This window comes from Mastigoproctus giganteus, chromosome 4 (genome assembly GCF_048544385.1).
Source record: "Mastigoproctus giganteus isolate SK-2022 chromosome 4, ASM4854438v1, whole genome shotgun sequence".
Classification (NCBI taxonomy): domain Eukaryota; kingdom Metazoa; phylum Arthropoda; class Arachnida; order Uropygi; family Thelyphonidae; genus Mastigoproctus; species Mastigoproctus giganteus.
This window is the reverse complement of record NC_143578.1, coordinates 70887429-70907193: the sequence shown is the minus strand read 5'-3', so window position 1 is coordinate 70907193 and position 19765 is coordinate 70887429. Positions and strand designations below refer to the sequence as shown.

General features: G+C 35.8%; 1 protein-coding gene across 1 annotated transcript in view; it reads left to right on the top strand.

Annotated features, from left to right (window-relative positions):
* Positions 1–19765, top strand: part of LOC150086824 (F-box DNA helicase 1-like) — a 501907-nt gene that overhangs the window by 428409 nt on the left and 53733 nt on the right. The window contains exon 17 of the mRNA XM_090371598.1: positions 7263–7376. Coding sequence (XP_090227724.1) covers positions 7263–7376 — 114 coding nt within the window. The remainder of the gene's footprint in view (positions 1–7262; positions 7377–19765) is intronic.

Here is a 19765-nt window from a genome sequence, read left to right as displayed (position 1 = left end):
AGTGAAACTTCTGCCCTTAGTTCGAACAAGCGCTTCAAGACTTGTCCTCTGAAAGCCAGCGCACTTCTGTGTGGTTGAGAAGCACTTCATATTCTTCTCCCATTTCTTGACAAAATCTTTTAAAAATACGATGATTCAGAGAACTTCTTTTGATAAAGTTGATAACTTTTATGGCTGTTGACAATACTTCTTTCAGGGTTGTTGGAAGAATCTTTGTTGCCAGTGCATGTCTGTGTAAAAAAGCAATGAGTGATGACGACTTGAGGAGCTTCTTTTTTCACTAAAGTAGCAAAACCAGATGTATTACCAAGCATCGCAGGAGCTCCATCAGTGCAAAGAGAATGAAGTTTTCCTTTCCATTCAAAGTTTCGCTTGTAAAAAAAAACTTTTTACCATTTCGAAAACGTCGACGGCCTTTGTAGTTTCCGAAAGAGACTCACAAAATAAGAATTCTTCTTTGATGGCGTCAGCATGCACAGCGGACAAAAACAAGGAGCTGGCTACATTGAGAAATGTCTGTAGTTTTATCCAATTGCATACTGAAGGAGAATGGCAAGGCTGCCATTTCCTCGATGATCTGCTTCAAAATATTAAAAGACATATCAACTATTCTATAATGTATTACATCATTTGACAAGGGAACAGCTTCCAGTTTTTTTCTCTGTTCCAGTCCACAGACCAGTTCAACCATTTCCAGTGCACATGGCTTTACTAAAGTCTCTCCAATAGTGTGGGGCTTCTTTTGCTTGGCAATCCGGTAAGCAACTTTATAGGATGCTTCAAGAAAAGGTTTTCGTGAAATGGCAAATCGAAGTTTGGGAAGTGTCCCTGCTTTTTCGAACTGAGATTTTTTCGTACAAATCGCAGCATCTTTAGATGCATTTTCAGCATGGACAGACTTGAGATGGTCTTTCAGTTTTGCTGGCTTCATACTTCCGTTTGCAAGAATTTTTCCTCAAAAAACACTGCGGTATTTGAGTCCCGTCACATTCATTAATGCAAGTGAAACCAAATAATACATAGTTTTCATCATACTTTCTTTTCTTCAACATTTCAACTTAAATTTGGTCTGTAACAAATGTTAAATAATTGATGTAAAAATAATTAATGTAATATTAGCAACTAAGAAAGACATATACGAAGACTGTATGCATCGACAGACACACTGTGGGTGTGCATACACGCCTGTAGAGCCCGTCACCACCAAATATGGAGAATGCGGAAAGGTCATGGAATGACCACCGTATATCCCGGAGCAATATGGCCTTAGTTGCTAATGCTCCTAAAAACCAAATAACAAATAACAAACACGCCTGTAGCACTGCAGGGGCCTCCACCGTTGGACCAGTATACACACACATTGCAGCGAAAAGGTTAAATTACACACTTCAACTGTTATCTAAACCGTAGGACATGTTTGAACATACCTGGTTTACACTCGTAGCCAGCGTGTCTATTCGTGTTAAAAGTGGCCTACTAGGTGCTGATTTGCCGGATAGTTTGCCAACTACGTCGCACGATAGTCTGTCCACAGCAGGACTGCAATCAAGTGCGATATAGCGGCAGGTCTAATAACTGCCGTAATTTCAAAGTAACGATGAGCGTAAGCAATTTTTCGAGATATGCAATAACTATAATATGATATGAAAATATCTGTTATTTCTATTGGTGACTACAGATACAGCTAATACAATTGTAATTTATTACATACATTCATAAGTGAAGGAAATTAATGAGTTGATTTTTTTCCCATCCAAGTTCACGGATCCCCTGAAATCCTTCCACGGACCCCTGGTTAAGAAACCCTGTTTTAAGGGCTCTAACATCAATCGTGATTCCTAATAGTTTTTAGATAATGCAGTGTAGTATTTAGTTTAGAGGCTGGGAGTGGAGCCTGCAATGTGGAAAAATCAACTGGTTGAAACACTGAATTCTTGTCATGGCTTAATTTTACATCTTCTGAAGATGAGAAATGTGAGTGAGGTGGGAACAGGATGTGAAGTACTAACATGTGAGATGTGTATGAAAGTGGAAGTAAGAATGCTTTTTGAATTGTTGGCACAAAGGAAGTGTTCCCAGAAGAAGGAAAACTGTTTTTGTATATAAGAGTGTTGCGATGTTTGTTGCCACTGATCACCAGCAAAGTTTGTTTCTGGTTGCATGATGGTACATAACAAGCTTTAAATCAATTCTTTTTTTAGGCTCTTTTTCAGTGTACATTAGTGATAAGGTGGGTTTTTTTTTTTTTTTTGGAATGTTTTTGCTCATTCATGATTGTTGTTAGAACACTTAGCTGTTGTTAATGGCATTAAATTGTTGCTGCTACTTTAAACATTTTTAATTTTTTAAGAACAAAAGATAAGAACATTACAATCAGCACACTGATCAAATCAGCTGTTAAGTACTGTCTTGCTATCTGAAAAAATTATTAAAGGTAATTTTGATTGCTCATGCACCCATTAGAAATAGATATGCCTATAAAAATGTGCATTCACCCTATTTTAGACTAATGTCCAAAAATTTTCCTTTAATTAAAGAATGATTGAATGAGTTGACTGTTGAAATAAATTACCACCTGCTCTTGTGAAGTTTGAAGGTTTATCAAATTTGAAGAAAGGTTTGGATAAATACTCCAGAGAAATAAGTAAATAATGTGAGGGAAGGTGATATTGATTGCTTTGTTTTATTTTAAGCTGGTATTACATAAGCTGCTCCTTATCATTTTGCTGATACTAATACTAAATTTTATTATTATTATTATTATTATTATTATTATTATTATTATTAGCTGTATGGTGCAAGGAAGCCTGAAGCTTATGCTGCACCAACCAAAAAAAAATTCCTGAGTTACCCTAAGAGAGAGAGAGAGAGAGAGAGTCGGAAGTAGAAGGGAATCACCAAGAAAGAAAAGAATAATGATATCCAGCTCAGGACCCTAGGTGTGCCAAGCCCATACTCACCAGATGTGAGCCCCTGGGGTTGTGGCTATGTGTCTAGTCTGTCTCTGAATCCTCAGGCCAGTATTGGGACTGAAGAATACTAAGTTGGAAAGAGACCAGAAATGTACCTAGAGTGAAATCTATTGTAGGTGCTTAGTAGTACAGTCAGTCCTCATATAACACGATAGTTGTGTTCCTAGAAACCCTCGTGCAATATAAACAACAGGCCCTATGGGAAAAATAGGGTTAGGTGCCGACCACCCAAGATTGAACACACATTTGTAACCAAAACATTACCAAACACAATAAATTAAAGTCGTATTTTATTACGACTATTACGTAATAAAATATTGCTAATGCTTTTGCTTCTATCATAAGCAAACTTGTTTTTTGTTTGATTTTCTATCCAAACAGATGACAGCCGTTCCATCTCTTCTAATTCTTTGTGTCTTAATCTAATGGATTTTAATTACACTTTGAGTTGTTCCTGCTATAAAAGTTGTTTTATTTTCTCTGCATTCTTTGTAATTCTTGGCGTTGCCTCATTTAGGCCTGTAGTCCGTGCAAATATCACATGGTCTTTCATTTTGCTCAAAGCGTTTCACAATTTCATATTTTTTATCTATCAATAGAGGTGGACTGGCCACAAGCCTTACCAGGAAAACCACGGTGGGTCGGAGGCCGGTGTGATTTTGGCCATAAACGCTAGTATGAGGCCACTACAAATTTTCCCAGGTAAGAATTTTTGACCCAGTCTGCCTCTGTCTATCCATATTGCTTTTCTTTTTCTCTCTGAATCTGTAGTGTTTTCACCAAGACGCTTCCTTTTCACACCTTTTAAGTATTTTACTCATTTTTAGGGAATAAAGCACAATTACAAAATGAGGAGGCATGCTTGATACACATAATTGCTGGAACAAACTTCCATCTGTCGTTGTGGAAGTTGATAGCTTGAATAAATTTAAGGAGGAACTGGACAGGCATTTGGAGGGAATGGTGTGATTTTTTTTTTTTTGGCTGATGCTGCATAAGCTCATACATTTGCTTTCTTGCATCACATGCCACTACTACTACTACTACTATAAACAAAGCTGTGCATGTGTAGCAACTGAATAAACAACACCGTAAAGGCAAAGACAACTCTACCTCACTAGCTCACATTTTACTAAAGCACATTTCTGGGGGTTACTACCATAAAACAATAAAAACAATTTCCAGTTGCGTTCCTGCTAGTGGAATCTGTTATAAACTGGTAGTAAACTCGATCTAATTGCATTTGCGATAATACCGACAGCAGGAATTTTATGTTATTATGGTGAAATGCGTTTCCCCTTCACTGATATAAAAAACATAAATATATTTTCAGAATCTTCTCCTCATTCCTATCGTGTTGCTTTCAGTTGGGGTGATTCCGGTCCAACTGCCATTTCTTGTAAACACAAAGGCGAATCGTGCATAAGCAAATTCAGTTTGTGTTATATACAATATCGTTCCCCTATTTATAAATTGTGTATGATCAAATTAGTGTAGTGTAAACACGTGTTATATGAGGACTGACTGTACAGGCAACCCCCATATAACACGGTACTTCTACAACACAAATGATAAATTGTGGCAATCCTCGCACAACACAGTATTTATATAACACAGTTTTGCTTAGAGAATTGCAGCAAACCTTGCAAAACACAGCAGTTTTAAGCTTTTATGTAGGGGAAACTCTGTGTTACGTTAGATTGTGTTAGATTCTGTGCTATTGAAGTTATCCTTGTTTGAGACCATAACAAATTGTGACTTTGAAGCATGCAGTTCATGACTTTAAGGTTTTTGTAAGATTATTTTTGGTGTTTTTTGATTTTTTATAAATTTTTCCGGGTATGTATTACTAAACTTTGTTCTTAAGAACCGTATGTAATAATTTTGTTGTGAATCCAGCTCTAAATTATGCCTAAGGAAAGTAAAAAAGTACTGCTCAAAAGAAACTATTTCTCTAGAATCAAAGATACAAATTTTGGATCATCTTAAAAAAAAGGGGAAAAGGTATCATACATTACAAAAAGTTTAAATTTAAATGAAGCAACAATCCAGACGATAAAGAAAAATTAACAGAAAATTAGATTAGAACTGCTGTTGCTGCAGGATCTTTCATTTCTGCAAATATGACGGCTCGTCCTTGAGCACCAATTGAGAAAATGGAAAAAGCACTCAGTATTTGGATTAATGATAGTAGTAAAAAAATGGATTCCATTAGACAGCAATACAATTAAATAAAAGGCACTAAAAATTTATAACCATTTAAAAGAAAATAGAGAATCTTCTGTTAAACCAGAATTTGTTGCCAGTAAAGGTTGGTTTGAGCGATTTAAAAACCGTTTCTCATTACATAACAAGAATTTAAGTTTAAGGAGAAAGTGCATCAGCTGATAATGAAGCTGCCAAGAAGTATACGGAGAAATTTCAAAAAATTATTGAAGAGCATGGATACACACCACATCAAGTTTTCAATGCCAATGAGACAGGTCTTTGGTGGAAAAAAATGCCCAACAGAACATTTATTTTAAAAAAAGGTAAACTGCACCAGGTTTTAAGGCATCAAAAGATCATGTAAGGTTACTTATGCATCAGAAGATTACATGATAAAACCTATGCTAGCTTATAGATTCTCTAATCCTCATGCAATGAAAGGTGTTTAAAAACAACATGTTACTGGTATATTGGAAAGCAAATAAAAAAGCTTGGGTAACTGCCGATTTATTTAAAGAATGGTTTCTAAATTGTTTTGTGCCAGCTGTGAAAAACTAAAGGGGAAAAAAAATCTAGATTTCAAAGTTTTATTACTATTGGATAACACACCAGGCCATCCAAAAGATTTAAGCCATCCAAACTTTAAAGTAATGTTCCTACCATCTAATACAACTTCTTTAATTCAAGGCATTATATCTACCTTTAAACCTCATTACATCAGAAAATCGTTACAATGTATTTTTGAAAAAAACTGATTCTGAATCTATTGAAGTGATGGAGGTATGGAAACATTTTTCAGTTGTGGGCTGTATCGGAATCATAGCTTTGTCGTTCAAAGAAGTAAAATTGTCAACATTAAATGAGTGTAGAAAAATGTATGGCCAGAGTCAGTTCATTCAGGAAATATGATTAAAACGGAATCGGTGCAATAGTAGAACTTGCTAGGTCAGTAGGAGAGGAAGGTTTTGATGATATGACTACTGAAGACGTTCAAGAATTACTGGTAGAAAAAGAGGCTGGCAAAGTGCATTTGGTGGAAATGGCATCAGAGGTAAACCAAATCAATTCAGAGGATGATAGCAGTGCAGATAAATTCTGAAGTTCCAAATTTTAAACTAAAAAGCATACAGGAAGGCATAAATTCAGCTGAGAAATTAGAATCTTATTTTTTGAATGCAGATCCTTCGACTGAAAGGAGCACAAAGTTCAAAAGAGAACTTCAAAAATGCTTAGCTCTATACCATGAAATTTACAAAAATCTATCAAGCAAAAGCAAACAAACCCAGATTACTGATTTTTTAAAGGTAACAGAAGATGCACAAAATCTAGATGCTGCAGAAGAAAGTTCAGAAGGTGAAGGTATTCTGAAACAGAAAATTGTTTGATTGTGCTTCGCAGCGATGAAGAGGAAGAAAATTAAATCAGTGTACATAATTTGACATACATATCACAGTTTATAAGATGTTTGTTCAGTTATTACTATTTTTAATAAAAATTAAGTTTCCAATAGGTAAAAAAAAAATAGTGTATTTTTGTTAGCTTTTTGGAACGTAACCTCCTTTTTGTACTGGTTCTTAGTCCTTTATAACAAGATTTCGCACTACACAAGATTAAAATCTCGTGTAGGAACCTAACTGTTGTGTTATATGAGGGTTGCCTGTATATTATATAATGATAATAATCCTAAAGTAAACTAAATTTTCATAAAACTCCCACGCAGAATCTGTGTTCCTCCCCGTAAGACTGTATTAAAAATAAGAATTCTAACAGGTAATACAACTACAAAAAAAATTGCATTTTACAAATTGATACACATACACGATGAGATGGGAATGGAAATATGAATACTGATAATCTATACTTAGTTCTTTCAGAAGTTATAAAATTATAGGAATTAAACAGTTCTTGGAGCACCACCAGCCAAAAAAAATAAATTATTTAATTCACTAATGAAGTAGAGATATTAGAGATACTGAATTTTTTTAAACATATCATAATTTATGATTAAGACTACTGTTTTTATTTATGAATATATGTCAATAATGAAATGTGTAATCAGCTAAATTTTTAATGGTATTTCAGATGTGATCTTCTCTACAGCTCATAAATGTAAAGGCTTGGAGTTTGATACTGTTTGTATAATGAATGATTTTACCATTGGCTCAGTTCCATTTGGGAGTTATAATAGTGAATATAGTAAGTATTTTTATTGAATAATCTTACCTTAAAAGAAACCTTGTTTGATATCTGAAATTTTGCACCTGGCATTAGATTGGTATATGGGCATTATATAATTTGCTTGTATCCATTCCTGAAAAGGGCAACATCACTCCCATCCAATTATCTTCCCATTGTACTTACCTCTACTCTTTCCAAAGTAATGGAGAAATTAATGAACCACCAAATCAGACTACTCCAAAACTTTCATGGGATCACTGATTGACAATATGGATTCTATCAGTCCTTATCCACTTATGATGTATAGGCTTATGTTACTCACCTTTTGATAGATCCAGTGGAAAAGTTTTGGTTAAACTTGAGTGTTGCTCTAGAAATTTCTAAGGTTTTTGTTCATGTTTGGTACAAAGGTCTCTAAACAAGCTCCCACCATCTTATGGATTGGCAACTTTTTTTTTTTTTTTTTTTCAACTGGGTATCCAGTTTTCTCTCTGCAGATGATGGTAGATTGTTCTCTATCTTCTAACTTCTCCACTGATGCTGGTGCCCCAAGATTTGGTTCTTTCTCTCACTTTTTTCCTCTTAAATATTAATCAACTTCTACCACTGACTGGAAATGCTATCCATAGTTTTGCTGTTGATGTTGTACTACATATTCCACCTTCCAGATTGAGAAATCTTACTCTACACAAGCAGCTTCAAATTCTTGAATATCCTCCACCAATTCCTTAAATGCCAATCTCAGGTAATTCTCCAATGGGGCAAATAAAAATGCAGTTAAGCTTCAACCCTTCTAAAACTCAGTCCTGTCTTATTTCTCATTAAAAAAAGAGAGAGAGAGAGAGAGAGAGAGCATGTCGTAACTTGTAATCTCTCTTTGCATGAGTGCATCACAAATATTGCTTCTTATGCATTAAAAAAAAACCTTGGTTTTCTTTTTCACTCATTACTTTTCATTATGCATTACTTTTCTTATAAACAACTATTCACTCTGTACAAATCTCAAATCCATCCTGCTGTGAGATATTATTCCTACATCTGGGGTAGTGCTGCCAAAACTTCTCTCAAGCTTCTTGAATCCATTCAAAAGAGGTCAGTCAGGTTAATTAATGACCCATCTCTTACAAAATCCTGTCTACCCTCCCTCTCTCTCATATGCTGCAGAGACATTCTGTTTCTGCAGCATACCTTGGGCACTGCTCTGAATTGTCCCCTCTTCCAAACCAGTCCAAACACATGTTGCAGTCAGCATCCATTCATTGTCCAATTCCAAACTTATAGAACCAAATGTTTTTCTTCCTTATTTATTGATACTAGTACTACTGGTTTTAATAACTTTCATGTTTGGGGTTTTGATTGAAAAATTAAAATAAAATAATGATAATTGTTGACTTCTGCTTAGGATCATGGATAGTCTTGAAAAGGGTCACTATGCAATAGCACTGTTTCTATACTTATCTAAAGCTTTAAACTTATAAAATTCTACTCAACAAACTCAACAATCTTGGCTTGAGAGGGAAAATTAACCCTTTCCTTGAAGATTACCTTACTGATCAGCCATTTGTCATAAAAACAAATCAGTCTTATTCGGACATTTATTATTTCTCCAGGGGAGGAACCCCAAGGCTTACTTCTTAGACCTACCCTATTTGTTCTTTACATCAATGAATTTCTCTCTCTTCTTTCATCTTCCTACCTACCTAGTAGTGTATGCTGATGATATTTCCATTCTAATCACAGATAAAGACCCCAACCAGCTTCAACTCAAAATCTCTGCCTTGATCTCTGTAATGCCTAGTTGGCTTCAAAAGAATCAGCTTATACTAAATCCAGAAAAATCCAAATATATGGTGTTTGGAACGAAAAATAAACCACTAAATATTGATTTTGAAATAATGTACAAAGGAAAATAACTCAAAAGGGTGAATGAAACCAAGTTTCTGGAAATCTGGCTAGATGATAAGCAAAGTTAGGATAAACAAATGATCACCTTATGAAAGAAGACTTCATCACTAGCAGGAATACTCAGCCGAGCATCTGCCTGGGTGTCTCCTTCCCTTCTCAGACTAGTATTCCTTTCTTTCATTCAGCCTCACCTCACCTGTGAAATAATTTCATAGAGTACCATCTGTCAAGAAAATGTTGCAAGAATCAACTCCATTCTCAGTCAATGCGTTCATTCAATTTTGTGCTTTCCCTGGAATGCATTGGTTACTTCGAGATACCAGGAAGTGAGACTCCTAAACATCTGCAACTGCTACAGAAAACTGAGGCAGTCTTTGTTTACAATGCTTTGAAAACACCAAACTTTCCCCCTCTATCTTCAGATCCTTTTTCATAACAATAGAAGAAGAAGAAGAAGAAGAATAAATATCATACAATTTAAGAAATGAAGCAAACTTGAAGGTTCTGCTTTTCAGAAAATCCATAAGACAGAAAAATATAAAATACAGAGGCACTAAAATCTGGAATAATCTTCCTGAAAATATCAAAAATGCAATTTCACTAAACCAGTTCAAGAAACTACTAACTAAACATATCACCAGAGAGGTGTGATTCAAATTACCTTCCATTCAACTCCTGAACTTTAAAAACATTGAGGAAATGCATTACCGATATGGAAATAATATAAATTTGTTAAAGGAACAGTTGTCAAAAAAGTTTGTAATATTCTATGCAGACATTTCATCATTTTTTCTTTCATAATTGTAATTATAAAAATGTTCAAAATGTAATAAGTACAGTTTGCAAGAACCACATAACACATGATTTTTTTTTTACTTCAATCCTCCAACCTGGAGGGACGTGGTTTTTGCAGATCTCTACAATGAAATGTGCAAAATTTCCAATTTATCCATTTAATAATACCGGTAAAACTTCAGAATTGTATGTTTTTATTGCTATTCATATCTTTTTTCTAAGGGAACACCCCCCCAGAAAAGCCTTTGGCTTATGTGTTCTCCCTCCTTTTTTGCTGTTATTTTCCAACAAATGTAACATGAAATAGAGATAAATAAATTATTTTTAGTATTATAAATAAGTGTTTCCCTCATCAATATATTGCCATATCACATTGCTTTATTGTTTTCTCAGTATAACTCTTAGAGGTAGCATGCAATTTAACTGCATTTGTCATTTTGTGTGGATATAAATAGTTTTCTGTATCATGAATAACTAAAATTTATTGCTTCCAATAACATCAGAGAGGGTGAGAAGGCGGGCATATCTGGTATTACAGACTACTCTTTGACATCATTAATTTCTTAGGACATTAATTTCTTTCCAGTGTTAATGTACAGCTTACTCTAAATCTAATACAAGTGTATTAGATTCCTCTAAATCAAATTTTAACTTAGATAGAGATTTTGCAGGTTATTACTAAGTATCGGTAAGGGTATCCATTCCACGTGTTTTACAAGTTTTGCAGCTCCAGCGAATGGAAAATTTTTTAAGCTATATTTAGCCGCTTTAATTGTTATATTAAATTATTTTCTATAAGTAGCTGATAGACCCATTCAAGCTCCTTGGTTTATTCTGAATTAAGACAGTGAGATTTTGGAAGTTAATTAATACTTAAATGTCTGTAGATTTACCGTTCGTAACTTGCTGCCATTGTTATACGATACAACGTTATATCCCGAACTAGCAATTTACTGATTAATATTACCAATTAATCAGTAAAATTTATTAATCTTGTTAAACTTCATTGTCAATTAAATTGTACTTTTTAACTAAATACATATAATGACTTAGATTTTACAAACGTAACATAATTAATTAATACATAACTTGATATGGAAGTTATATAACGGAACTCAGAGATAATACTCGATACTGAAAAAATATATATAGATATATAGTGTTACACCTGCATTGGGATACAAGTTTAGGGCTATAATTTTGTACTGAAATTGAAATTGAATCGAAATCATGACTCAGACCAGAGCAGCAAAGCAAAAGGCTCAAGCTAATAGGAGTGCTGTGGCTCAGGGGAGAACTAAGAGGGGGGGGGCAGTTGCCCTCTGAATCACAGCCTTTTAAAATGCACTGCTTGCTTGATGCTTGTGGAGAAATCAGGTATGGGACATGATATTGCCAAGGGGAATGTCTTTGTGTGTGCGCGATGTAAGGAATGTGAGGAAATCAGGCGACAACGCAGCGTTGTTATGGGCCTATATCAGAGCTTGAAGGACAGGGGTGGATGCCCTCAAAGGATCTAAATTGAGGGCCCATCAAGCTCTCAGCTGCCCACATCAACACCAGAGCTTGCACTTGATCATCATGCAACACAGTGGCAACCCCCAAGGCAGAATGCGCTGGTCCAACAGGAACTAGTAGTTGTTGGTGACTATTGTCAGGGAAACGGGCAACATATTGTGTAAAAAGGATTGTGTAAAAAAGATTATACACAAAAAAAGGGTCAGAACAGGACCAGGGTATGTCTGCCAGGGGCAAAGGTTGATGACGTTGTAGAGCGGATATCATCTTTTAAGGGCACAAAAGGTAATATTGTTGTACACATTGGCACTAATGATATTAAGAGTAGGAGACGGTGGAATTACTTAACAAGTACAAGTCACTGTTGAAAAAAAGACGTGAATTAGGGTTGAATTTGAAAGTGTCTGCAATTCTGCCCAGACACGATAGGAGGGAGTATATGATGAGAGCCTTGTCAATCAATGCGGCCCTGGAAAGATTGTGCAAGGCTCAAAGGGTAGAATTTTTTTCAGCCTGGTCTATACTTGTTAACAGGAGAGACTGCTTCTACAGGGATGGGATACACTTAAATAGAAATAGTGCAAGAATATTTGCTAATGCTATTGAGGCAGTGTTAGGTGGGTCAGAAAACTGCTAGCTTGGGGGAATACAAGGAGTAATAGATTAACAGTAGCCACTGGCAGATGTGAAAGTGATTCTTGCACTGCTTCTATTGGAATGAGCAGCAGCCTGGAAAACAAGATACAGGGTATTTCAGAGACTGCTGGGAGTCATTGTGATACAAGTAAACACATGGGTTGTGTTAGGGTAGCTAAGAATAGGAACAGGTGCATATATACTTGCGTTAACACCAATGCTAGGAGTTTGGTAAATTAAATTTGATGAATTTGTGGTATTGCTTAAAACATCAAAGGCAGATATTGTTGGGATATGAGAGACGTGATGTCACACAGATATTATTATTATTATTAGCCATATGGTGCAAGGAAGCCTGAGACTTATGCAGCACCAGCCAAAAAAAATTTCCAAGTTACCCTGAGAGAGAGAGAGAGAGAGAGAGAGAGAGAGAGAGAGAGAATCACCAAGAAAGAGAAGAATGATGATATCCAGCTCAGGACCCTGGGTGTGCCAAGCCCATACCCACCAGATGTGAGCCCCTGGGGTTATATAAGGAATGCAGAACTGGAATTTGGGGAGTACAATGTGTACAGGAAGTTAGACAGGATAGGAAGGGAGGAGGGGTTATGCTATTAGTTAAGAAACACATAAAATCCAAGGAAGTGAAGTCAGTCGACATTGCTGGATAGTGCAGTGTCGAGTCAGTTTGGTGTGACATAAGCATTGGGAGATCAAAATTGAGAGTAGGAGTGTGTTATAGGCCTAATGACTCTGATGAGTATAATAAGAAACTGTACAGGGAGATAGAGTGGGCCAGTAAATCAGAGAATCTTATAATGGGGGATTTTAATTTCCCAGATATTGACTGGAATTTGTGGGTTGGTCACTCAGACACTAGCAACGCTTTTGTGAATTTATTGGATGATTGTTTTCTACATCAGCATGTTCAGGAGGCAACTAGAGGGAGTAATACTCTTGATCTGATTATCAATAGTGATCTTCATGCATTAAGAATCAGCAGATAAAGAAACCAATAGGTGACAGTGATCACAGTGTGCTGAAGTGGTATTTACTCAAAGAGGTAACTACCATCAGGGGTAAAGGGAAGGATTTTTTCTTTCGTAAAGGCAACTACAGTGGTCTGAGACAGTATTTAAATTCTATACGGTGGGACCAACCGATGATGTTACGAACAGCAAATTGAAAATGGGAAGCATTCAAAGAATTTATCTTGGAAGCTACTAGGCTTTACATACCAACTAAGAAATATTGTTCAAGGTTTAGGCCTAAATGGATGTCAGATGAACTAATGAGACATATGGCAGAGAAGAAAAATGCATGGGATACATATAAATTAATGGGTGACGTGAAAGCCTATGATAGATATAAGCTGGTCTGTAACCAAGTCGCAAAGGAGATTAGGCAGGCAAAGGCAGATTATGAGAAATCTGTGGCAAAAGATGCAAAGAAAAACAGCAAAGAGTTCTTTACCCATGTAAACTCTAATAGGAAAGGGATGAATCAAATTGGCTCAACTGTGGATGATCCTGCTCAGGTGGCTAACAAACTAAATGAGTATTTTGCATCTACATTTACACATAAGGTGTTATTCAGGGAGGGGAATGCCAGTGGTGAGTTAAACTCTGGCAGTGAGCTAGATGATTTTGTAATAACTGAGAGCAAAGTGGAAAAGAAATTGTTGAAGATAAACATAAAAAAGGCACCCGGGGTGGATGGGATCTATCCAGTTATAATAAAGAGGCAGCAAAGGAAGTAAGCAAACCCTTAGCCATAATTATGAGAGCTTCTTTGGGCTCAGGGGAGGTACCCATAGACTGGAAATGTGCAAATGTGACCCCAATTCATAAAGAGGATCAAAGGGCAACACAAGTAATTATAGACCTGTTAGTTTAACTTCTGTTCCAGGGAAATTAATGGAGGCACTGGTTAAAGAAGCACTGCAGTATCATGTAGACAAGACTGCAGTTATAACTCGGACACAGCATGGTTTTGTTAAGGGAAAGTCTTGCCTGACCAATTTGATTGGATACTATGATGTGGTCACAAAGGAACGGGATGCAGGGAATAACTTTGATATCATATATTTGGATCTTAGAAAGGCTTTTGATACTGTTGCACATGGAAGACTGCTGAACAAACTGGAGCAGTGTTGCATTGGAGGCAAATTGCTGCTATGGATAAAGGGATGGTTGAGTGGGAGAAGACAGAGAGTTGTAATCAATGGACACTGCTCATCGTGGATTAATGTTATTAGTGGAGTCCCTCAGGGTTCAGTGTTGGGTCCATTGTTGTTTTCTGTATTTATAAATGATATTGATGATGGTATATCAAGCTTAATGTCCAAGTTTGCAGACGATGTGAAGGTTGGCAGGGTTGATAAGGACACTAATGACAGTACGCTGCTGCAACAGGATCTAGAAAAGCTGAGCAGATGGGCTGAGAGGTGGCAAATGAAGTTTAACATTGACAAATGTAAAGTACTACGTATGGGAAGCAGTAACCCGAGACTAACGTATCAACTCTGTCGTACTACACTGACAGTGGTAGAGAACGAAAAGGACCTGGGGATAATTATGCAGGCAGATATGAAGTTTTCTGAGCAGTGCAGACAGTCTGCAACAGTAGCTCATGGTGTCTTGTCAATGATATAGAGGAATTTTTCTAGCAGGGATAAGGAGGTGATTATCCCCTTCTATAAGGCAATGGTCAGGCCACACCTTGAGTACTGTATACAAGTCTGGAGGCTTCATTTTAAGAAGAATGTAGAGCTGTTGAACGAGTACAGAGAAGGGCAACAAGGTTAGTGGATGGAACAAAAGGTTTCTCTTACGAAGAAAGGCTTAAGTTTTGCAAATTACAGTATCTGGAGACTAGGCACCTCCAAGGCGACCTGATTGAGGTGTATAAAGCCTTGAATGGACTGAGCAGGCTGAATGCTGATGGGATTCTTCCTCTTGCTCAGAATGATCACCTGAGAGGGCATAAATTCAAATTGAGGAAAGACAGATGTAGGATAGATGTATGGAAGTTTGCCATTAGCCAGCAGGTAGTTTGTTGGTGGAACAGACCCTCATCCTTTGTTGTGGAAGTTGATAGCCTAAATAAATTTAAGGCTGAGCTGGACAGGTATTTGGAACGAATGGACGGGTGAAATGGGAGTGTTTTTTTTTTTTTTTGTTTTTTTTTGACTGATGCTGCATAAGCTCACTTTCTTGCATCATATGCCTCTACTAATGCTAATGCTAAGTGCCACCCATCTGTTTGCTAGTGCCTAACCGTTGCCTGCTAATCACAAGTAGACATAGGCCATAGGGAAATGTGATCAGTGAGCCACTTCTTTTCCCAGGGCAACTGCTTGTCATTACTAAATAAAAAACTGGCACTGATGAAACAATTTAAGGCCACAGATGAAGAAGGGGGCTAATTTGGATACCCAGTTTCAAAATTTCTTGAGATAAGTGATGCCAAACTCCACACAATGTTTTAAAGATGTCTGTTGATCAGATCATTTTTGAGAACTGCTAAGTGGATTTTTTTTTCTATATTACTGAAAAATTATTGGTTTTTTGTAATCTTTCTGTTTAAAATTAGTAGTGCAGTTAGATCATAAGTATAGCATAGCTTAATTTTCATTACTCAGCTCATGGTAATCTGCTTGGTTTGATGAAACTTATAACAGGTACATAGTAGTTATAAAACTTATAAATTCCGATTAGTAGCTATTCATAACTTAGTATAATTATGAATTTTTAAAAAATTAAAATTATGAGCTTTAAAATGTGTTAAAATTTGCCTAATAAAGGAAAGTCCACATTCCATTCTGTAGTCTTATTAAATTCATGTATTAAAAATTAAAATTAAAACAAGATAACTAAACAATGGAATGTGCACTTTCCTTTCTTAGGCAAGTTTTGACACCTTTTAAAGCTCATAATTTAAAATGTTTTTTAAAATTCATAATTACACTAAGTTACGAATAGCTACTAATCGGAATTTAAAAGTTTTATAACTACTATGTACCTGTTATAAGTTTCATCAAACCAAGCGGATTACTACAAGGTGAGTGCTGAAAATTAAGCTACGCTATACTTATGATCTAGTTGTTACCTCAGAGCACATAAGGAATCCTTAATATATCATCAGTAGTTATTATTTGTGTTATTGTGTTTATCTTAGTGTCGAAGTTTACAGATGATACAAAGGTTGGTAGGGTTGTTAATGACAGTAACGGTAGTGTGCTATTGCAACAGGATATAGAAAATTTGGGCAGATGGGCTGAGAAGTGGCAACTGAAGTTTAACCTTGACAAATGCAAAGTAGTACTGCATATGGGTAGAAGTAACCCCAGAGAAACTTACCAACTGTGTGGTACCACACTTAAGGTGGTAGAAAATGAAAAAGACCTGGGAGTAATTGTGCAGTCAGATATGATGTTTTCTGAGCAATGCAGACAGGCTGCCAGGGCAGGTCAATGATATATTGGAATTTTGCTAGCAGGGAAAAGGAGGTGATTGTCCCTCTGTATAAGGCAATAGTCAGGCCATGCTTTGAGTACTGCGTACAGGTCTGGAGGCCTCATTTTATAAAGGATGTAGATTTGCTTCAGCATGTACAAAGAAGGGCAACAAAATTGGTGAGGGGAATGAAGGGATCCTTTTACCAAGAGAGGCTTGAGTTCTGCAAATTGCAGAACTCAAGACCAGGCACCTGGGCGGTGATCTGATTGAGGTGTATAAGGCCTTGAATGGATTTAGCATGCTGAATTCTGATGGGATTCTTCCACTTGTTTAGATTACGAACCTAAGAAGGCATAAGGGGGCATAAATTCAAATTAAGGAAAGACAGAGGTAGAATAGATGTGCAGAAATTTGCCTTTAGCCAGTGGGTGGTTAATTGCTGGAAGAAACTTCCATCTGTTGCTGTGGAAGTTGATAGGTTAAATAAATTTAAGGAGGAACTGGACAAACATTTAGAGAGAATGGTTGTGTGAATTTTTTTTTTTTTTTTTTGTTAATTCTGTATAAGCTTGCTTCCTTGCATTATTTGCCACAACTAATTGCTAAAATGATAATTTCACAATTTGTATATCTCAGAAAGATGGTGGAGCCTTAATCAGCATGCAGTGGTGTTAAAATCTTTTTTAGCATTTATAAATCAAAGGACTACAAGAAAATTGTCAACATGCTGTTTGTTTGTTTGTTTCAGGATTTGTTGGGCGCATCTGCAACTATGACCATAGTGCGCCAGATTGTCAACATGCATACTAATTCCAAAAGCTACCTTGCATCATGAGTATGCTGGTTCATTTTCTGTACAACGCACTTAAATACTTTTTTAGAACCTTGGTGCTGTGAATGAAGGATAGTGGGGAAGGCTTCATGAAGGTATCAAGACTATTGAAAAATTATACCAAGATAAATGCAACGATGCAGTTATAGTATACTACTTTTGGTGTTTGAAAAGGGATTCATGCAATGAGCACAAAGTGCAAATTCACCTAGGTGCAATAAAAAAACTTAAATGTAGACAGATGATATAATGAGATGATTTAGTGTGTATATTACCATGTGTTCTTAATACTCTCTACTGAACCCTCTGCTGAATGTTCGAAATACATATATTGAGATAATGTTTTCTCAGTAATTTTTTTTCCATCTTGCTTTCTTAGAAATGCTGTGTTTTTTACTGCTCCTCTGACAGCAACATGCTTATACTTTGCTCATTTTAGAAACTGTATTGTTATCCATTAGTCAGCTTAGAATTACTATTATTGTGTTTAACTGAATAATTTAACCAAAATAGGTGAATTTATAATTGATTAAAAAGTACCACTATTACAGACTGTTTTGACCAACTATCTGATGGGATCCTTACTGATATCTCCTCAGATTGGGTGGCCTCGGTCATGCAACCTTTAATGCATTCAGTCTAAATGAGCAATCATATAATGCATAGAAGAAAAACTTCTGATTAAACATGATACATTGAATATAATTCCTGCTATTGGGCTGTGTTTGGCCAAAGCAGCAAATTAGTAGATGAGTACAATTTTTATTTTAACACAGGAGAACAATAACCATCAGATCTAAACATTTTTGATTTTTCTTGTAAAAAATGTTATCCATATGTATTTTGTAGTGCTGAAACATGAATAATTATCACATTAAAATATTGCTATCATGTCTGGTTTTTGAGAAAATAAACATTTTTTTACTAGTTTATTAAATCATTGAACAAGCAATTTCCTTGAGTTTAAAATGTTTTAAATCTTAATTTCTCTTGTATGTTGATTCCCCCCCCCCCCAGTTGCCTGCATAAATGTACAGAAAGCATGAAGGCAAGTGAAGTTTGAACTTCACTTGTTTTAAGCTTGCCATACCACGCCATTTTTCTATGTAAGAAATGTCTTCATAAAACCTTTCCCTATGTTCATTGCTGTGATCACCCAAGTTTGGGAGAAAAATTAAAATGTGAATGCAGAAAATAAATTTTTAAACTCATACTACAATGCACTTCTTTATGCACTTGGAGGATTTGATAACAAGTTTCTCATAGTTTGCTGATCTTTGATTTCCTAAAAGGTTTTGGAAAAATGTCTTGAAAGCATTCCATTCTACATTTTACCCACACATTCATGATATCAAAAGGTCATAACCACTTGTCTGGCTTACCCTTATACAATGTGGACAGAAGTCCATGATATCAAAAGATCATAACCACTTGTCTGGCTTACCCTTATACAATGTGGACAGACATGCCAATAGAAAATTGATTTGCCTATACTGTTCTTCTAATAATAATAAAAGATTAATATGAAAGTTGTATATAATATGTAAGAAATTGTTTCAAAGCCATTCTGAATTAAAAATGATTCTGATTTTTTAAAATATGTAAGTTGGAAAATCTCACTTTATTTTAAATTTGTAAGTTGGCAAGTCTAAATTTTTGACAGTCTGAATGGTTTAATCAGGTAGACATATGGGCTACACCTCAAACCTTAAGCATTTAAGCTCATATAACCTAATTATGTAGAATAGATGTGTGGAAATTTGCCTTTAGCCAGTGGGTGGTTAATTGCTGGACCAAACTTCCATCTGTCGTTGCGGAAGTTGATAGGTTGAATAAATTTAAGGAGGAACTGGACAGGCATTTGGAGGGAATGGTGTGATTTTTTTTTTTTTTTTTTTTTTTGGCTGATGCTGCATAAGCTCATACACTTGCTTTCTTGCATCACATGCCACACTACTACTACTACTACTATTCTTGATTATTTCTCTTATTATTTTTGATTAATTATTATTTGACTAATAATAATTAGTCAAAAATATTATTATAAACTTTATGAAAATAAATGAAATTTATAATCGAAGTAACCATTTGTGTATAAAAAAAAATCTTAAAACAGCTCTCAAGACATTAATAAATATTTGTCATTGGTCTTTCTGCACTGAGCAGTGTTACAGTATTATCATTACCATTAGTAGAGGCATATGATACAAGAAAGCAAACTTATACAGCATCAGACAAAAAAAAAACCACTTCCCATTTCA